The 20,241-nt window shown below is 38.5% G+C and overlaps 1 protein-coding gene across 2 annotated transcripts in view; it reads left to right on the top strand.

Annotated features, from left to right (window-relative positions):
* USP10 (ubiquitin specific peptidase 10) overlaps positions 1-13,369 on the top strand; it is a 46,518-nt gene extending 33,149 nt beyond the window's left edge. For both annotated transcript variants that reach the window (XM_082063155.1, XM_082063154.1), the window contains exons 6-14: positions 177-286; positions 747-802; positions 2,156-2,259; positions 2,981-3,080; positions 3,801-3,981; positions 7,679-7,844; positions 9,605-9,749; positions 10,062-10,127; positions 12,242-13,369. In XM_082063155.1, the coding sequence (XP_081919281.1) occupies positions 177-286; positions 747-802; positions 2,156-2,259; positions 2,981-3,080; positions 3,801-3,981; positions 7,679-7,844; positions 9,605-9,749; positions 10,062-10,127; positions 12,242-12,429 (1,116 nt within the window). In that variant the 3' untranslated portion in view covers positions 12,430-13,369. The remainder of the gene's footprint in view (positions 1-176; positions 287-746; positions 803-2,155; positions 2,260-2,980; positions 3,081-3,800; positions 3,982-7,678; positions 7,845-9,604; positions 9,750-10,061; positions 10,128-12,241) is intronic.
* The last annotated feature ends 6,872 nt before the right edge of the window (positions 13,370-20,241 follow it).

The raw sequence follows: 20,241 nt of genomic DNA, 5'->3' as shown, positions 1-20,241 counted from the left end.
TGTATTAGCTCCCATTTGTTCAGTCTTACAGTGTAACATGGGATTTGTTACTCAATATTTTCACACTGTAGGGATCCAGTTAATACGTCTCTCTGATTGCTGAGATTGTTGCCTTTGTTGTCATTTTTCTGCCACTCCAGGCTTTTTCTGAATTTTTCCTTAATTCCACCGCATAGACCCTGCAAGCCTTGGTTGCTTGCCCTCCAATGTATCATTTAATGAAGTCCATTCCAATGTATTCCAAATCGCAGCGGCCATGTACCTCAACACCCATGATAGACAGTTTGTAAGTAGCTTGTTAAAAAAGGAATAAAAACAAATCTCTCACCTGACTTCAGCTCATTCAGAAATATCTAACAAATGATTATTTACTGCAATTGTTGAATGTTGATATGTATCCAGAAATATTTTGTGTGTGGTTTTTTGGTAGTAACTGGCTTTTACAATGAACTTGGTATTTTGCAATGGCTTGACTAGTCTAGTAAGATACTTGCCTGAGGAATACCAGTTTTAAGTAGTGTTTAATACACAAAAGCGAACTGTGAGAGCTGCAAGAACTAACCTAACACCTTGGTTTCCTTAGCAATGATCATGTTAATTTTTATATCTAAAGTTCACTCAGACTTCTTTATGATATTCTTCAATTTTTTTTGGCAGTTGGAATGACAATGATGTAATTCTATTATTTGTCCTTCTAAGTCTCAACTTGCTGCTCATGTCTAGTTGTTCCTTCCGTTCTGTTTCAGTGTTCGTTTAATGAATGAGTTCACTAATATGCCTGTACCTCCTAAAGCGAAACAAGGTGAGTGGGAATAGGGGGAGAAGAGTCTTAAAATCCTGGTAAGAAGGGTCTGGGATAAGGATCTGCATTGTGCCGTGTACTTGAAACCTTTAAATACTGTTGCTTGATCCCCTTCGTGGCTCTTCAGACTTCTGGGGTTTCTGGATATTTTGAAAAGTTTGCTGTTGTTTTTCTGTCAGTGTTATGATTTTTTTTTTTATTGATGATTCTTGTCAAGTTGTGGGTGTCACACCTTATATTTTTTCTTTTATTTGGTGGATCAAATGTACAGGTGCAATAATAAGAACAGTTTTTTTGTTGTTAAGGTGTCTTCTAAGAACATGACCTTTCTAACAAAATCATTTAATATTCACTGTATTTTACTCACTTTCTTACATATTTCCAGTTGTTTGCTTTATCAGCTTGCTCAATTCTATCATTCTTCCTTGAATACTAAAAAAAAATCATTTGGAACAAAACATAATAGGTCTCTTTAACAGCTGGAAATTGCCAACAGGCACGTTATCATGGCTTTTAATTCCTCCCCATCCTCCTCACTATTTCAATGTGAAAACATCTAGAAGTGCATAATTCTTGCTAATAGGTGATTAGGAACAGTAGTAGTGAGGAACAGAACATCTTTGATGCAAATAAATTATCTTGTATGGTTACTTTTTTAATCTCTAAAACAAATGTTGTAATAGAAACTTATAGAAATAAAAAAAAAAGTTTGAGGAATGTGTTTATGTAATATTATAAGAAAATATCATGAGGAGCTGGTTGTTCCAGTGATTTCCAAACAGTTCAGACATTTCTGTGGTTTGCTGCCTAAGTTTTGTTTCTGTGAAACAAATTGGACTGTCTTATGCAACTTATTGTACTTCTAGGTCATTTTATTTTATTGTGTAGTTTTCAAATATAGTTTCCGAGGCTTTGTGTTGCCATTAGGTTAAACATTCTGTCCATCTGTATCTTGTTTGTGGTGTTTGGTTTTATTTTCTACAGTGAGGAAAAGTGATCTATTAGAATTCCAGATATATAAAAGATTTAAGGAAATGTTCTTTGTTCTTGTTAACCTTCACTGTTGACTATAAAAAGAGAGTATTAACGTTTCTAGACCATCTGTAACTCTGTGTAGGGTGATGCAAGATGTTTGCGTTTTGCTTGGTCGGTTTGTTTGTTTTTTAAATATGTATACAGATAAGAATTGTATCTTAGGAATTCTGAGCTTAAGTCACTAATATTGTGATAAAACTATTACTAAAAACATAATTACGATTCCAAAATCTAGTGATGTGTGAAGAGAATGTGAAGGTCTTACATAGAAAAATTTCTATATGTTGTTATTTATATGAACTTCTCTTTGCCTTGCAGCTTTAGGTGATAAAATTGTGAGAGACATCCGACCAGGAGCTGCCTTTGAACCTACGTACATTTATAGACTTTTGACAGTTATAAAATCAAGTCTCTCAGAAAAGGTGAGGCTTAAAAATCTTAGACATCTGTAATTACATTTCAGGGTGATTGCTGTTGTTAAAGCAATGGAAAGCCATACATAAATATCACTGAAATCAACTGGTTGATTATTTATTCTCATGAATCTAGACTCTCTTGGGAAATAAATTCTAGGAAGAAGTTAATTATAAGATTGGCAGTCTGATATGTCAAAAGAATGAATAAATTACTATTGGAATGTCACATCTCTTTTTATAAAGAAGATACCTATTGATCTGTATTTAAGAAATGAGCAGTTGTTTCTTTCTGCTTGGGATTCAGCTTGGAATGGTTGAAGGTCCACAGACTTCAAAATATTCTTTCAGGTTTCATTTCAATTTAAAGAGAAGATAATGGTTCAAACCAGCTTTTGATTTGGCCTTGATTTGACAGCAACTTTTAATACTATTTTTAAAATAAATCAATGCCAACTCACATGTTAAATCCAATTTGTATTGAGAAGAATGCAGGAATTCTTGTATGCAGGACAAGCTTATGTTTGTACTTGCTGCTTATGGTAAATTAACAACTAATGTGTAGGTTCTTTTTGAAATGGTCAAAAATGAGGGTTAGTTTTAGTAAAACTTAAACTGTATTTGACTTTACAGCTTGGACTAAGTAGTAAATTAGCTAAATTAATAGGAGAAAGTTAGATGTTCAATGTCATGAACCTTCTGTGATAATTGAAAAGAACATTTTATTCAGGGCAGGCAAGAGGATGCTGAAGAATACTTGGGATTTATCCTCAATGGACTACATGAAGAAATGCTGACCCTAAAGAAACTTCTTTCTCCACATAATGAAAGTTAGTGGGATTTTTTTTTTGTAGCAAACTTTTTTTCCAAATATTTCCCTTTTTTTTGTGGTGATTCTGTAATACAGAGAAATGCAGAACTATTAGAATTCATATGCAGACTAAAAATCCATTTTATTTTACAGTGGCTTTATGTTTGAGTCCCCTATGAAAAATTAAACAAATCACTGTTAGTCTTAGCCAAGTGTAGATCACTAGTTATCCAATTTCTCTTTCATAGGGTAAATTTTTTATGATATAAAATGATCGTTCCATATTTTTTTCTTTAGCTGTGTGCAGTTTATAGCCTCCTGACTTGGGCACTTGCAAAGAAAATATTTGCTAAGCCTTGGGTTCTCTGTAAAATATCTGTGCAGAAAAGGAGTCATATTTAATAATGGCATAATTATGTTTCCAGAATAACACTTCACTTTCTAATTTTCTACCCTGTAAATTTACTACTAAAAATATATCAAACTTTGCTAGAAAATGACATCTGTTTCTATGCAGTCACCAGTGAGCTGCATTCTGTTAATAACTCCATGTGTCCATCTGTGAGTGAGCATGGAGTACACTTGTTTTCATTGACTGTCTCAAGTCTGTGATCTATGAAAACATTTTATCCTCTGAAAATTATTTGTATGGGGTTTTTCCTTTAGAATTCTTTATCTGTGTACATGTTGAATTTGTAAAACAAAAAATCAATGCATTTTTTTTCTTCTTCCCTTTGAGAACTTGCAGTGTCCAATGGTCCCGAGGCTCAAACTGTTCATGAAGAAGAGGAGCAAGATGAACAAGGGGAGGGCAGTGAGGATGAGTGGGAGCAAGTGGGACCTCGCAACAAATCATCAGTCACTCGACAGGCCGACTTCGTTCAGACCCCAATTACTGATATTTTTGGTGGTCATATAAGGTATAGTACTTTTTCGATAAAGTTGTGGAGACCATAGGCCACTTTGCCTTTACAGATAATTTATTCCTCTGCTTTGCTTTCTGTACTTTTCACCATTATTGGATAATCAGGTAGAAGAGACTGTTACACAGTTTGTTCAGGCCAGGAGAGTTGAACATTGTACTGTGAAGAATTTGTTATGCAAGAGAAGGTTCGGACAATGGACCAGAATGATCAAAAGATTGGTCAATAATCAGATGATTCTATGACTTATTGTAGAGTCGGAATCTTTTTAAATGTCTTAAAAGAACAGACTGTTTAGAGAACAAAAGCCCTGAATTGCATATAGAGGAGTTTGAAATATATATGCTTTGCGTATTTATATTAATGTCTAAGGACTCCAAAGAACTTTAGAGCTATATGATTTTTGTGACCACTGAGAAGCCTTGACTCATTTTGTAAATAAGGATACTAAGGTATAGTGTGATTTACAAAGAGTTATATCTGGTCGGTAAACTAAGAATGAAATGAAATAAAAAATTGTAGACTTTCAGTTGTGTGTACCCTTACGCTTCCCAGAGGCAGGAAAGTTATGTGCAATAGTTAATAAATAAAATGTTAAAGGTGAAAGAAGTTTGGAAAAATATAAATTACTGCAAGATGTTACAGGAATGAGAAGAATGCGGGACGTTACTTGTATTCAGGTCTGATACCAGATGAAGGCAGAAAGTAGATACTGAAAGGATATTTTTTGAAAAGAAAACCTCATGGCTTGTTTGGAGAAATGTATAATTTAAAATGAAAGCAAGGTAAACACTTGCTAAAAACATATTCCAAAACAAAAATGCTAGACTTGAAGAATTATTTTTAAATTGGAGACAGACACTTAATTGCTAGTGTTTGAGTCCCTGTATTGCCAGGTATTCAGCCTGGAGGTGTGAATAATGTGGGCTAGTGCCTTCTGCCCGGGAAATGCGCTGAAATGATTCTTCTGGGATTTGAGTCAGACAGCTGGCAAATAAAATTATGTTTTCCATATAAATTGGCAGACAAATGTTTGTGTGTATTGATGAAATTCCGCACTGACGGTATGTTTGCATACCCAAGATACTGTTAATACTCGTGGTATATTTATCACGGACAGAATTGTTTAGATGTTTACATTATTCCATTAGCATTCTCTTAGTATTCTTAATTTTAAAATGATCTCCTACAGAAAATGACATAATAATATTGAAAAAAGGCAAAAACTTGCACAGAGAACAGAACCAGAGGGTCCAATCCGACACCTGTTCGGTCCTGTCACTGCTCCCGTTTTACTGAGCCTCCAAACTGGGTTGCACAATTTAGCGCAGAAACAGGAGCCTGTGTTGGGATGTTGGAAAACTTCATCCTCTGAGGCTGAGGGTGGAGAGAGGAAGGACTGAAAACAGAATTGCCAGGAGAAGTCGGCTAAATGAAAGCATCGGTAATTGGGAAAAATCAAATGGAAAAAGCAGCTAGGAAAACATGGTTTCAATTGGCATCCTTTGGCTTGGTAAACTTCAGGCAGTCCTCAAGGCTTTAATTGTCTGTTAAATGCCTATTTAGGCAGAATTGTTTAAAAACAAAGAAATCTTCCTTAAGCAATGTGGTATTTTCAGGAGCTGGTTTGTTCATGTGCAGGAATCCCTTTTGACTTGTGTAAATTTCAAATATTTGTTATACAAGCCAGCTCACAGGGCGGCTAAAACCTGCCAAATATTTCCATCAGTAGTACCAGCTTTTCCCTTCAGATGCACAGTTACTTTAAAAGAAAATGCATCAGTGACATTGTTGTAGTTTAAGCAGGGTTGCAGTGGGCAGTAACTGTTTTCCTGAAAAATTCTTACTGAAGAGTTCTTAATATGTGGGTAAATATTCATTGAAAATAATTTCACCTTCACCAGTTAAAATGTGTAATTATTCTAATAAATGATAGTGCTATAGAAAATCAGAGTCCAGCAAAGGTTTTGCTGTCAAATAAATTTCTGCTTATATTTTTGAAGAAAATGTTTTTAATTTCTAATAATTAAAAAAAAATCCTTAACGTTATCTTTTCAGAATATTTGCCATGTTATTAATTGAAACTTAATCCGTGGACTTGAAAACAGATGGAGCTGTTTAGCATTTTCCTGTTGATTGCATTAAATAATGATGAGCTTAAAAAGGGGTTGCAAAGTGTGGCCAAAAGCAGCAAGACTTCCACAGTGAAGGGTTTGTTTGTTGAAACCCCGCGCTTGCCATGTGTTGAAGGTTTTGTCCTTAAATATAGCCAAGGAGGAAGTGTTAAACTGAAATAAAGATGCTACTGTTTTTCATCTGCTCACTTTCCTCTAAAGGATGTATATTTGCCAATATAAAGATGCATCAGGGTTCTGTTGATGCTTCAGGGCTCTGCCTGAGTCAAAGGGGCTTTTTTGGTAGGAGTTTGCAGCTCGGGTATTAAACCTGTACGTTAACATTTTGTACATGACCTGGAGAAGTTTCAGCATAGCTACTTCAATTAGAGCTATATATTAATGATCTTATTGCTTACAAGCTTTGTGAGACACTGTAACAAGCATAACAATATAATAAATTAATGATTTCTTTGGCTGTATAAAACCACATTTTTATAGCAGCTGGGGCTTTTTAATGTAAATTCTGCTTTCAAAACAAAAGAAAAAAATATTGAGGCACGTTTGATGGTTTTAAGTTTTCCACAGAGTTTCAGAAGAATGAAAATTGGAAGAGTCCATTTGGTGCAGTGAGTTTGTGGCTGAAGAGTGAACTGTCTCACTGCACAAAACAATGATCACCAAGCCAGGTTACTTAAGGGCCGCAACTGAATACACTTCAAACAAAAATAAAATCCAAAACCAACATGTTCTCATGTCCCAGGTCCTTCCTCCTGACAGTTTTCCAAAACATTCCAGTTCATGTACAAAGGACATGGACAAAGTCTGGACACAGCAAATGATGGGAGGAAAAGGAAATGCCAGTCCTTGATGGGGCACAGTTTATATTTCCTATGGCAAGACTGAAGCAAACAATTTAAAATCACTGTGAAATTGGTCTTAGTGAAGTGACTAAAAAATGTTGTGCATTTTTATTGGAGAATCTGGAATCAATTTTAAGTTTTGCAGTAAAACGTACAGTTAGATAAGCAGCAGTATTTTGTGCTTCTGAAGATGTGTTGGAAAACATAATTTCAAAACTCTATCGCAAAGGAACCCGGAGGTTAATATTTTTAAATGCATTATCAAAAATGTCTGTATTTTTCTTTAAATTTTTGATGCTTATTCAGCTACTGTTTTAATCCTTGCATAAATAAAATGATTCAAATATAATCCCATTCACTATGCTGCAAGTCAGGGGCATCAAACTCCTTTTCACCAGGGGCCATATCAGCCTTGCGGTTGCCTTCAAAGTGCCAAAACAGTGTCATTTTAGGACTGTATAAATAGGAACAGGCTGATGTGGCCCCCAGTGAAAATGAGTTTGACACCCCTGCCGTAAGTGGATGTGAAAATCACTTAAATTGCAGTAAAGCCAATTCAAGTTGTTGAAACTTACGCTTAACCTTTGTGCATTGTTTTGTGTTAACTCTAAATGGAGTTACTAAAGCAGACTTCAGTCCGTTCGTGAAGGTTCTGTATTGTCAAAAATGACTCTGCTTTATTACATTTTAACTTTTTGTTTTGTTTTGTTTCTCTAGATCTGTAGTTTACCAGCAGAGTTCCAAGGAGTCTGCTACACTGCAGCCTTTCTTCACCCTGCAGCTGGACATCCAGTCAGACAAGATCCGCACGGTGCAGGATGCGCTGGAAAGTTTGGTGGCAAGAGAGTCTGTCCAGGGTTACACCACAAAAACCAAGCAAGAGGTGTGTCCTGTTGACCTCTTCACAGTCAAATACTCCACTTTTTAAAAGGGTTTTTTATACAGCTCTTGCTTTACAAATAGTTACTTGTTAACAAAAGAGGTACCAACCTTTTCTAAGTGTCCTCCAGTGGTAAAACATTTGACCCTCAGGCCCATACACTGAAAGGTATTCAAGAAAGAGAAGTAACTCTTAAACAAAACCATGCCTGTAAATAGATACGTTTTCTGAGTTGGTGTACTAATTGGTTGGAGATTTTGCTGGAGCGCATATTAAATTAACAGGGTGAACTGTGGAAAGTAATAATACATACTATTATGAGTAAAATAGCTTTAGCTGATCATAACATACTGATTCCTGGGGATTGCCAGAAGTTCTTAGTAACCTGGAATCAGGTCCTGTATAGAAAAATAATAATGCTGATGATTTACAGTCAAGAGATTTTGCTCAATTAAAAAATTGTGAAAAACCAAGAGCAGTTATTTTGGGAAATGTTTTTAGGTCATCATTTCTAGGAAGGCAAAACATTTTTGTTCTGCAGTTCCAAGTTCAATTTCAGGTTTTTTAGACAGCAACTTTGTGGATTGTTTGCCTGTAATTATATAAAAATCAATATTTAGTAAAAAAGAAGGTGAGGTTATAAGTCATATTTTTCTCTTTGAATTTCCTTCAGAAGCTTTTAAAGAGCCCAGCATACTTTTTTAGAAAGAAAAATCTTTAATTACTGATCTGTTCCATAGCTGATTTTGATGGCTGACTCATTTTTCGGTAGCCTGCATAACAGCTCACTTGGTTTTTCAGACAACTTCTTGAATGATGAATACCATCTGGTTAATGCAGAATAATTTTTGAACCGTTGCGTACTAATATCTTAATACATTAATCATTGTTAGCCCTCCTGTGAATAGCTCTTTATGTTAATGATACTGTTGTAAGGTGCTTTGTACCATTGTTTTAGGATTCTTGTGGGGAATGAAGGTAATAAACTGGAGATGCCTGGTGCAGAAACCAGTATTTCAGTGGGGAATTGTAGGGTGTGCTCAGGGAACTCTTGAAAGCAACGCAGAATTCAAGCTTTTTAGGAAAGTAGTTGCAATACTGCTTTTGCATTTCGGTCAGAATTTCTGGAGCATTCCGTGAAATTTCTTAAGGTAAATGTAGGTTTGGGTGTTTACACCAAAATCTTTAGTACTTTGCTTTATAGAGGTTCTTTTTCGATTGTATTTTATTTACCTATTGAAAACAAAGAAGTAATTTGGGTTAGTTCTCATTTTTCCTTCTATTCACCTTTTTGTAAGAAGGCGTCAGCTTTTAGAAATAAAAAGAGCTTTTCAAAACCTTTTGTGTCAGGTACTGAGCTGTGGTGCTGGTGTCTTCTGTAGTTCAGAGTTCTCCGAAATCAGCAGCTTGTGTTACAAGTTATTGACCTTTGATTAGACTGTAATAGCTTGCTGAGAATTATTAATCACTAAACCATCCTGAGGAGTTGTTCCTGGGGGGTTTCCAGCAAGGTGTGTTTATCTGTGCTCGTTCTAACACATTAAGTTCTAATAAAATTATAGAATTTTCCTTTAAGACAACACTTTGGTTGAAGATCCGGTGTGCCATATTTATCATAAAATAATATTATAATAACAACAAATCTGTGTTTCTTCTGCTAGTGTATTTAAAATTAAATACTTGTTCCTTATTTAAAGGAGTAATTTTAAGTAGTTAACAAAAAAGTAGAGATTGTCTTCATCTCAGTTCTCTGTATGTGTTAGGTGGAGATCAGTCGAAGAGTGACACTAGAAGAGCTCCCTCCTGTTCTCGTTTTACACCTCAAGCGGTTTGTATATGAGAAGACTGGTGGATGTCAGAAGCTTATCAAGAATATTGAGTATCCTGTTGATCTGGAAATTAGTAAAGGTAAAGATTTTTGAACATTTTTTTCCCCTCTTTAGGGAAAAGATAATGTTGTGTTTCATAGGGGTACCTGTGTTTTAGTTTTCTTCTTTCTTGTGAACAAAATTTCTTCTCTGACGTTGTGTGGAAAGTTAGTAATTTGGATTGGTATTTTTTTAATCTCTTTTGTAAAAAAGAACACATGTGAGTTGCTGGGTTTGGTCTTGCTTTGTTCTTTATGGTAGTGTTGGTTTCTCCAATGAATAATTGATCCCTTTGCAATTGAATTTCTAACCTTGCTAACTGTTACCTTTGTGACTTTTTTTCCTCCTCCAGAGCTACTATCTCCTGGTGTGAAAAGTAAAATTTTTAAAGGCCAAAGAACCTACCGGCTCTTTGCAGGTATTTTATCTATATGCTTCTAGTCCCTGTATTGCAAATACAAATTCTGCATATGGAATTTTAGAAACACTGGAGTTGCACTGATGTAACTTGTGGGTTTCAAATTCTTGTGTTTAGTTCTTTCGGGGTTTTTTGCATATGTGCGTATAAACATATATTGTTATACCTGTATTTATATATCTCACTGATCCAGCTTTGTGCGAAACCAGAATTCTGTAACAGATCCACCCTGAAAAATATCAGCACAAGCTGAAATACAGCTGTAATGTAATTGTTGCCTAAAATATGCCACATATTCTCAGAATAATGTTTCAAATGTCTTTTGAAATGGCATTTTGAGTGCTAGTTCTGCATCCCTTGGAACCCTCAAGATGAGCATTGCTGGCAGGGTATGAATAGTGTCCTGTAGGTGGAATATGGGAAATTATGATTTTTGTGTGAGGAAACAATCTGAGTGTCTGCGATGTCTATGATATATCTACATTGGGAGTTAAGATCAGAAGCTCGTGTAAGAATTCAGAAGCAGCATTTTAATACTGAACAAAAGAGTCTCTTGGCAATAATGAACTTCCTGAAGTTTAATACTCTATGAAGTTTCTGATTTTCACCTCCTTGTTTGTGTTGGTGTCAAGAGAAAGTAATAAACTGGAGAACCGGATTTCTTGACGTCTGTGTCACCAAATCTGTGCCAGTGCTGGTGGCCTGATGTGACTTCGGGGTTTGAACCAGGATTGTGACCGCTGAGGTTCCAGAAGGAAATAACACACCTCTTCCTTGTGGAAATGCAGGACTGTTTCTGGCAGTGTGATTTCTTCTTTTCTTTAATTGATAGTGGTTTTCCTGGGACAAGTTCAAACAGTGTATTTAAGGTGGTTTGAAGAAAAGGTGTTACCGCTGTAATTTTTTTCTAACTCCTTATGTGGAAAAGTATAATTCTTCTGTCAATCTAGGACTTTTCATCCACATAAACAGAGCTTGTTTAGCGAATTTTGAATTACTAAAATAAAATTGTGAAGAATTGCATTTCAGATACCATCCAGGGTTTGTGTAATTATCTAACAAAAACTTTTAGAAAATCAGTAATTCAGGTTTAAGTTTCCTAAATTGCTTAAAATGTACAGATTTAGTATATTCTACCTTTTTGCTTTGCTTAAGTTCTTCTGAAATGTTTATTTTTGTAGAAGTATGAAGAATATCTGAATAAGCTTGAAGCGTGACTAATCTGAAAGAGTGTGAACAATTCCATAACTACGTACTTCTGCTCTTGTTCCAAATATGGCAATTCCTCTTGTTATTCTTAAGTGTATGGTGAGGGCTCACATGTCCCTAGAAAGAGTTAAAGTGCAATTTCCTATATGCATTCTTAGAATTACCTACATAAAAGGTCTCTCCATTTGGAGGCAGTTGCCACATCCAGCACTGAGCTCAGAGTTTGGTTTTCCAGTAGAGCTGGGGTGGCTTTTCTGACAATGAAGATGCTTGAGGAAAGCACAGTATTAGCAGTTAATCAGAGGTGTGCAGTTTCCAGTTATGTTAAGGAGGTGCCCAAGAACTAATAAATTTGGAGATTGGTGCCTCCACAGAATCTGCTTTCAGGATAAAATCACAGTTAAGACAAAATTAAAAAAACAGTCATGGGGGAATAAATGGCTTATATTTGTAACCAGCGCAATCTGAAAAGTCTTGCCAGATTGTTTTATGGTTGTTAACAAATATTTTCAATAAAATGCTGCTGTTGTCAGCAGACAGAGTGAGCGGGTGGCTCAGAATATCACGCTGAGCCTGTTGGAAGCTTGGGAGGGAGTGCTGGGCTGTTCACGTGCCTTTGGAGGCAAATCCTCCCCAGAAAATCCTCTGGGAAGTTATCAAAAGCAATTTGATGCCTTTGATTCTTAATTTAAATAAACCTCCTTTTAGAATCATGAGATAGGGAGAAACATTAATGATATTACATAGCATCCAATGTAAGCAAGCACTAAAAAGGTTGTTGCTTAAGCCAGGTCGTGTCATCTCACTAAACCATGAGTATGCTTTGAGGAAAGTGAGATTTGAGCTTTTTTCTTGATTTTTATCTACCTCTAGTATACATGTGCATCCCGCCTTTCTCTTTGCAGTTGTCTATCATCACGGAAACAGCGCGACCGGTGGCCACTACACTACGGACGTCTTCCAAATCGGGCTCAACGGCTGGTTACGCATCGACGACCAGGCCGTCAAAGTGATCAACCAGTACCAGGTGGTGAAGCCGTCGGCCGAGCGCTCAGCCTACCTCCTGTACTACCGCCGCGTCGACCTGCTCTGAAACGCGCCCTTCTCCGCTCTGTGTGCAAGATTCCTGCTTTGTAGAACGCCAACTATCACTAACTTTTTTCTCCTGTAAACGCTCTTTTGAGTGAATCTTTTTTCTTTTCTTTTTTTTTTTTTCCTTTTTTTTTATTTTTACCCCCCTCACAACTACGGGCTAGAGTGCTAAAGGAAATACCTTGGGTTTGTGCACAACGTGCTTTGTGTTGACTTTTGACTTTGCAGAATGAAGTCACTTGGTTGAAAAGACTCAGTCTCGTCAATCACAAAAATACATTAAAAAAAAAAAATCTGAGTTAGTGTTGAATCCTAAGATAATAAAAGAGGATTTGCATTTGATCCCCACTTTCTAATTGCGTCATAGAAGAAAACCCTGCACCAGCAACAGAACTTGTAGATTTCTGTGAAAATGTTTTATCTTTACTTAAATAAAAAAAATTTTAAAAAAAGAAAAAAAATTAAAAAAAAAAAAATAAAAAGCACTCTCTGCTTCCCCAATAGTTTTTGGTAAGTGGTAAAATATGAGCCGATGTGTATGAGATGGAAATGGTCCTGTGTGCTTCAAAATATGTACAAACGTACAAAACGCAGAGTTGCTGGTTCCTGATAGGAAGACACATTTTAATAATTGTGCGATGAGAAACTGCTTAAGTACACATTGCAGATCAAATATTTGGAGTTAAGATGTTAGTCTATATAGATGGGTGATTGTAACTTTATTGCTATTAAGAAATTTCAAACTGCATTTATGCTTCTGTGTACATGAAATTAAAAAAAAAAATGGGCAAAATAATGAAGATTGATATTTCTTTAAGTCTGCTTTGTTTAATTTTGCTGTCTGCTCTCCTATAATGTTGAGTTCCTAATTGTACACAGTTTAGTGATATCTAGAAGTATAAAGTTGTCGCCCATCAATAAAAGTCACAAAGTTGGTTTAAGGTGTGTGTGTGGGTTTTGTTTTTGCTCAAGTGTAAGTTGTACCTTTGGAAACTCAAACAAATGGCTGTTAGGACTTTTACCAGGTGCAGAAAACTGCCCCCAAATGAAGTGGAAATGATTTTTTTTTTCCTTTTGCAGCTTCTTGAGGTGACATAAAGGTGGAACTGAGCTTTGAGGGGAGACCAGTCGGCCCAGCTCAGCAACATGGGGAAGGCAGGACCTTGTGGGCCCACCCGCAAGAAAAAGCAGTTTAATCCCATCTGTATTCTATGCAAAAACCCCACACATTGGATGTTGTTTGGGCCCAAATATTCCTTTATTCAGCCAGTTGACATTTTCATTGAAAATTTTGGTTAAAATATTTCCTTGGTCAGCTTCCTGTTGCCTTCTCTGCTGCTGAAAACAGTATTAAAAAAAAATCTATATATTACTTAAGCCTTAATTTGATGATAGTGGTGTTATGTGGTTATTGCATCGTTGGAGAAGTGTTATTGTTGCTAGAGAAACAGGGCTAATTGGATTGTCAATAAAAGCTTAAACTGCGTATACTGGCGAAATACTGTTCACTTTTAAGGTGACATTTAGGAAAAAAATCCAAGTTATTTTCCACAAAGCGGTGGAAATAAAACCGGCTACATTAATTTTACAGGTACTATGTTCCGATAAATTCCTCTAGCATTTCTTTAAACTGATTACATTTTATTTTGGAAGGTCTGTCTGCCCGGGAGGTGGATGGAGGTTGATGAATTCCGTCAATGCCTCAGGTTTCAGCATGTGATTGGATGGTTGGATGGTAGAGAACTTGAACTTCACGGCTCCAGGCGATGCTGCTGATGAGCTGCCCAGTGCTCCTGTTGTCCCTGCTCGAAGCTGAGTCACCTTCAGCTGGGTGATCTTCAGGTTCTTCCTTGAGTTATTGGGCAGCATTAACTTTATATCCCCTGCCCGCAATCCCGATGCTGAGAAAATGTTCCATCAGTTGTTTCAGATATCCAAAACTCCGGTTATTTTTTCGTTGACCAGCAAATTTTACTAGTAGTTTCTGATCTGGAAATTGTGACTTGGAGGCTTTTGTTGATTTGGGTGATGTTCCACCAACTCCAAAGCCATTTTCAGTCCAAAGCTTGTTTGGATTTTGGCTTGTTGAGGGGAAAACCTTGGCTCTGGGCTGCCAAGGGGCTGGTGCTTCCAGGGTTTCCCAAGGCAGGAATTACCCCTGAGCCTGTGCTGTTGAGACATAGTTCTGCTTGGAATTTGGAGAGTTTTAGAGGGTTGTTCCAACTAGAAAAGAAACCAGATTTTGAAATGGCTGTTCTGTACTCGTTACTATTCACGTCCTGTTCCTGCACCCTGGCTGAAGTCATTTTCTGTACTGCAGAAATCCTTTTTTTCCCATTTTTTTTCCCCACTCTTGTGGCTGTGTTGAGTATTTGACTGTATCTCCAGTGGGCTGTGAAAAGACACAATTCTGATCATGTGGGCTTACCAGAATATTCCACATAAAATTGCAGGTGATCAGTAATTAATTTATTACTTGCTATCAGGTCCTTGTAATTAACTGTGATTTTGACTGGATAAAATGGTTGGCTGGGGAATTTTGAGCCACGTTACTCCAAAATGATGGGTTTGTGTTTGTGTGTGGGAGGTCAGGCCAGGTTTAGTAGAACCAAACTGGACCCCGCGTCATTGCTCTACTCTTGCACTAACAGGACTATTTACAGATTTCTTAATGAGTCCCGGGCGGGTTTGTAATACAGGCATATTAAAAATACAGGTGTATTAATTTTATTTTTTGATTTTGGAGGGTGATTGCTGTTTGCAAGCAGCCCTGCAAGGTTTTCCCAGGACTTGGGAACGTGCAGTGAAATGAAGTTCAGCTTTTTTGCTGCCTGAAGTCTTGTGTTTTGTTCTCGTTGGGAAAGGAAAGGCTGTATTAGTGTCCAACATCCCGTGAATAAGGAAATGAGTCGTCTTGATTATAGATGACTCGTCAACTTCAGAAATGATGGTGTTTGACCTGGAGTGGACGAATCTTTGCGATGAGCCAAGTCCAGCACAGCAGGAAAAGGGTAAAGTGAAAAATAATAGGAGAGGAAGAAATGAGTAAGATGAGAAAGAAAAACTGGGTTACAATTAATGAGATTTTAGTATTATTTCATTTAGCTGCGCCTGAGCTTCTGCTGAGGTTTGCTTAGAGATGTTGCATATGTGATGGAGTATTTAAATTATGGTTTAATTGCCTAACATAGGCTTGGTCCTGAGAGCATCCTGTTTGGTATTTTTTTGCTATCAGGCGGTTTTTGATGTTGAGACATACGATTCAGCTGCAGAAGCTCCAAGGGCTTTTCTCATGTCCTGTGTGTTACAAAAGACTAGAAAATGGATTTATATCACAGCTCAGGTTCTGATCCACGGCCTAGACCTTCCCTGTTCATAAAAAACCTGAATAGACAGAATAAAAATGGTGAGGATTGGAGAAGACTGTAAGAGGAGCTCCTGCTGCAAGAAGGTAATTCACTCAGTCGGTGTATTCACTTCTACGGCTCGCTTGACGTGAACAGGTTACAAGTGTTATTAATTATTTTAAAGAAGCAGCAATGAGTAATGGGCAGTTTATAAAGCAAGTGTTGAAACCCTGTCTTAGTATGACATGGATGCTGCTCAGATGGTATTAATTTATTTATTTTTTTCACTAAGGATATTACAAATGCACTTGTTGCTAAAATCTGTTCCGTGGTGTGTTACTCAAAGGGAAATTAAAAAAAAAAAAAAGTAAAAAAGTATGTGGCAACAGTCTGATGTGAACACATAACCACAGGTTTTATTTTCTGGTTTAAACTCCTCCCATCATTGCAAAACAAGGGTTTTGCAGCCTTTTGATTGTTGCTCTGTCTGTGAGTGATTATGTAAAAGAAAAGAATACAAAAACCAACACCCAAGGCAACTCCCCCTCCAATACACCATAAATCTGGTGGTTGTTTACTGATGTTTAAACCAGGTTTTAAGAAACGGTTTTTAAAAAACGCATATTAAGACCTAAAGTTTTCAAAACTATGTGCGAGTCCAAAAGGCTCTTAGAAAAATCTTCTGTCGTACGCCAGGTCTGCATGGGAATGATTTGATGGGGTGTGGGAGAAGGATTATCAAAAGAACAAGGTATTTGTGGTGGGAGGAGATTGTGTGTGTTTTAATTAAAAAACTGCTGTTTTCCACAATATTCCCCCCAAACCGATGGGCCCGGGGCTGCGCTGCAGCAGAGGGCACTGCTGGAACACACGAGGCTTGGAAATTGATTTTGATAAATCAAATTGATCAATAAATCAATGAGCTCCTGGCCTGTCAACAAGAGGCTTATCCTCATAAAGCTACTCCAGATTTCTCTCCTTTTGAAGAGAAATGAAGAGCACGAATTGGACCCGTGGGGGTTGTTCCCAAGACCTGTGGGGATTCGTGCGACTCTGAGGTTTATTCCAGGCTATTTCTACTGACCCAAACAACTTTGGAAAGAATTTGTATTAGCAAATAACCAGACGTGATGGCTACGGATCTTGTGATTGCAATTCACCTTCTCTGTTTCAGGGGGAAGGCTCCAAAGATGATGAGTGTGTTGGGTTGATGTCTCAGAATGGTTTCAGTCTGCAGATCTGTACCCATTATTATACTTTATTCTTAAAAAAGTGCGTTTCAACGTCTCTCATTGCAGATGTGACCAGGAAATGTGCTGAGCTGCAATAACAAGGTGAGGGGGGTTGTAGTTTTTAGTTGATGTTTCACTTGTGCTTGGAGTGGTCAGCGGTGCATCCAAAATTAACCAATTAACTTCTGAAATTGCTGCTTGTGTGCTTGTTTCCTTGTCTTACTGCCCTATTTTTTTTACCGGGGCACTGGCAAAACAGCAGAGGCTCTGGGACGTTTTGTGGGGAGGTTTTTTTCTTGCATATATCAGCAGATTAAACAGTTGGGGGAAACGTTCTTTATTATGAGGAGAAAAAGCAGCTGTAGATGAATCCGGGTGGTCGCAGTTCAGGCTGCCTCAAAATGGGCAGCGAGAGAGAATAAATAGTTCACAATGCCAAATATTAGTTCTATTTGGGAGTAAATCTTGCAAAAAGCCCAGTGATTCAGGATTGCCACACTGTTAGTTCATCTCTATAATGCCAAGGCAGCGTCATGCCGCAAAGTCGAGACCAGAGCATCTTCTGCAGAGGGGCAGGATGGATGTAGTGGGGGATTTTTTGGCCACCTCTACCCAACTGCATCATCCTCCAGTAGAGACAAAGTCCAAATGGGAGGGGGGAAATGTCAGTGGGCAGCAATTGCCCTTGTGCTCCCTCTGTTCCAGAGCAGGAGTCAAAACCGATGGTAACAGGAGTTAATGCGAAGGTTTTGAGCCTCTCGCCCTGTTCCTCCCTCTGCCCCGCTTGTGTTTGGTGCTGTTACTGCTGAGCCACTATTTGAATAGGAAATAAAGGGGAATTTAGCTGAAGTTGAAAATCAAGACATGCTGTCTGCATGTTCAATTAGGAGGGCATAGTAAAATCTGTGTTTCTTCCTGTTCATTGGCTATTACATTAAAAGCGTTCTCTGCTAATATATACTTACATATGCAGCCTGCTTTATGTGGCTTTTACCACATATGAAATGGAGACGTTATAATCAAGGCGGTAATAACGCTGAATGATTAAAAGTAATTTCTGATTGTTTTGGCTTTGGTCAAATGTATGACCTGAAACTGCTGACTCGAGACAAAATGAGGTGCATAAAAAGTCTCATTCCAGGCTGTGCTCATCCCCAAGAACAACCATGTATGACTTGTACAGTGAAACCAAACTGGTGCCTATCAAAAAATGCATTTAAGAAATCTAATCTTTGTAAAGCAGCAGGATCAATGGAGAAGTCAGACAGCCCTGGCCATCCTGCAGGGAATAATTTCCCATAGGAACATTTGTGGAGAGATTACAAAACACTGGATTTCTCTGAGATCTGGAAATCATTTGTATGTCAGTACGAGAGATTAAAAACTAGTTAATTCAGCTTTCTGGTAACTGGAGTGAATAGCAGCTTCTGAGGCCCATGAGTTAGGGCTGGGGGGGTGTGTGGTTTCGGGGTGGCTGCCTGTGTGGGGGCACCATGGTTCTCCACTCGTTATTTGGGGAAATTAGGAAACTGGGGGCTCTGGCATCTTTTAGCTGATGAAATAAGCCCTCTGCAAATACAGCAAACTCATTGATCCAGAGGAGGAAGAAGGAAAAAAAAAGAAAAAAAAGGAGGATACAGTGATTTTATTAAAGTAAAGCAGCGCAGCACCTCCCGTCAGCCCAGTTCTGTGTGGTCGCTGGTTTGCTGGTGGCAGCACCTGAGCCGTTTTGGGAGCGAGCTGCCCAAACTGCCCTGAATCCCTCCTAGCAGGGTAGAAGTGCCAGGTCCAAATGATGGACTGTGTGTTGTCAGTTTACATACACAGTTTGTTTTGAAGTAAATAGAAACTCTTTGTAAATACAGCTGGGAGAATGTGGCCAGCAAGAGGAAGAGCAGCCAGGAAGGTTGTTGTGGCTGTACCAAGACTGTGGGACTGGGACTGACTGGTGAGGTCTTAGCTCCCAGCTAAAACTCAGTTTAAAAGACAGACTAAAAACAGTGCTGAAGATAAACCCTGAGTGATGAGAATCTGCTACTTCTCAAAAAATTCTTGGGAAAATCGTGTAAGAGATAAAATCAGCAGATAGGTTCTGGAGCTGACTTCAGAGGGGTTGCTTGCTCGGTGGAGTCGCTCTCTCAGCTGCCAATATTTGCTGCTTTGCTCACGCGCTGTTGAACAAGTTTGATAAATGTCATTCTGCTTTTTGAGCACTGCTGGGTTTAAACGAACCTCTCAGGGGCAGAATATCTTGTCAGCTTCCTTCTTGTAGACAGTAAATAAAATTGGTTGGTGTTTTGCTCAACGATATAAACATTGAGTGCTTAGAAGAACGGAATGACTATTTTTCCACAAAACCTTTAGACTAAATGGTGGATTTGGAAAAATTGTGGTTTGGATATGGCTGATATGGGAAATGGGTGCTCCAGTGCTGGTGTCCTGTCCCCAGGGGGATACCCTGGGTTGGGTCACCCCAACGTGCCAGCAGATGTGCCAACCCAACAGTGCTGCCTATGGGGACACCAACTCCCGTGGGTGGGAATGGCAGGACCTGGTCCCACAGGCGGCTGCTGCAGAGGTGCTGTTAATATCTCACATTGTTACTCATGATACTATGATACACTCATTTTATTTTTTCCTGTTTGTTTACGCAAAGAAAAAGAAAAAAAAAAGGAACTTTCAACTCATCATTTGCTCAATCGTTTCCTTTCACAGTGAATAAAACCATGTGGCGGCAGGCACGGAGTTTGATGGGCAAGCTGTTTGGGCATCGTCAGGAGGGGTGAGCCTGACATCTCGCTTTGTATTTTCCGTACTCTTTGTAACGGTGCCGGAGCAGCGGGGCCCAACGGCGGCTGTCAGCGCTGGGCGAGCTTTGGGAACAAACCCCGGAGAGATAAATCTCCTATTTCCCAGCAAACACCCAGTTTTGCTAACAAGGGGGGATGCTGGGAGCAGGGAGCTGGCTCAGCCCTGGAGCTGGGGGATGTTCCCGTGGGGAGCGGGAAATGGAGACAAGCGGCTTGAGGAGAAAGCCCTTTCCTTGAGTTGGCGGTGTGTGCGCGGAGCCCCGTCCGTTCCCGCCGCTCTGCGCTTTGCCTCCCGCTGCTGCAGGGGAGAGAGAAAAAACCCTTTTATAGATCATCCGGCTGCACTTTCTCCTCCTCCTCCTGCTCCCCCCTCACGGGTGTTGTGTTACAGCCCTGGGAAGGATGGCCCGAATTTGCTGAGCCC

The sequence above is a fragment of the Streptopelia decaocto genome, assembly GCF_964273445.1.
Source record: "Streptopelia decaocto genome assembly, chromosome: 11".
NCBI classification, from domain to species: domain Eukaryota; kingdom Metazoa; phylum Chordata; class Aves; order Columbiformes; family Columbidae; genus Streptopelia; species Streptopelia decaocto.
The sequence above is the reverse complement of the archived record's forward strand: the minus strand, read 5'-3'. Positions and strand labels throughout refer to the sequence as shown.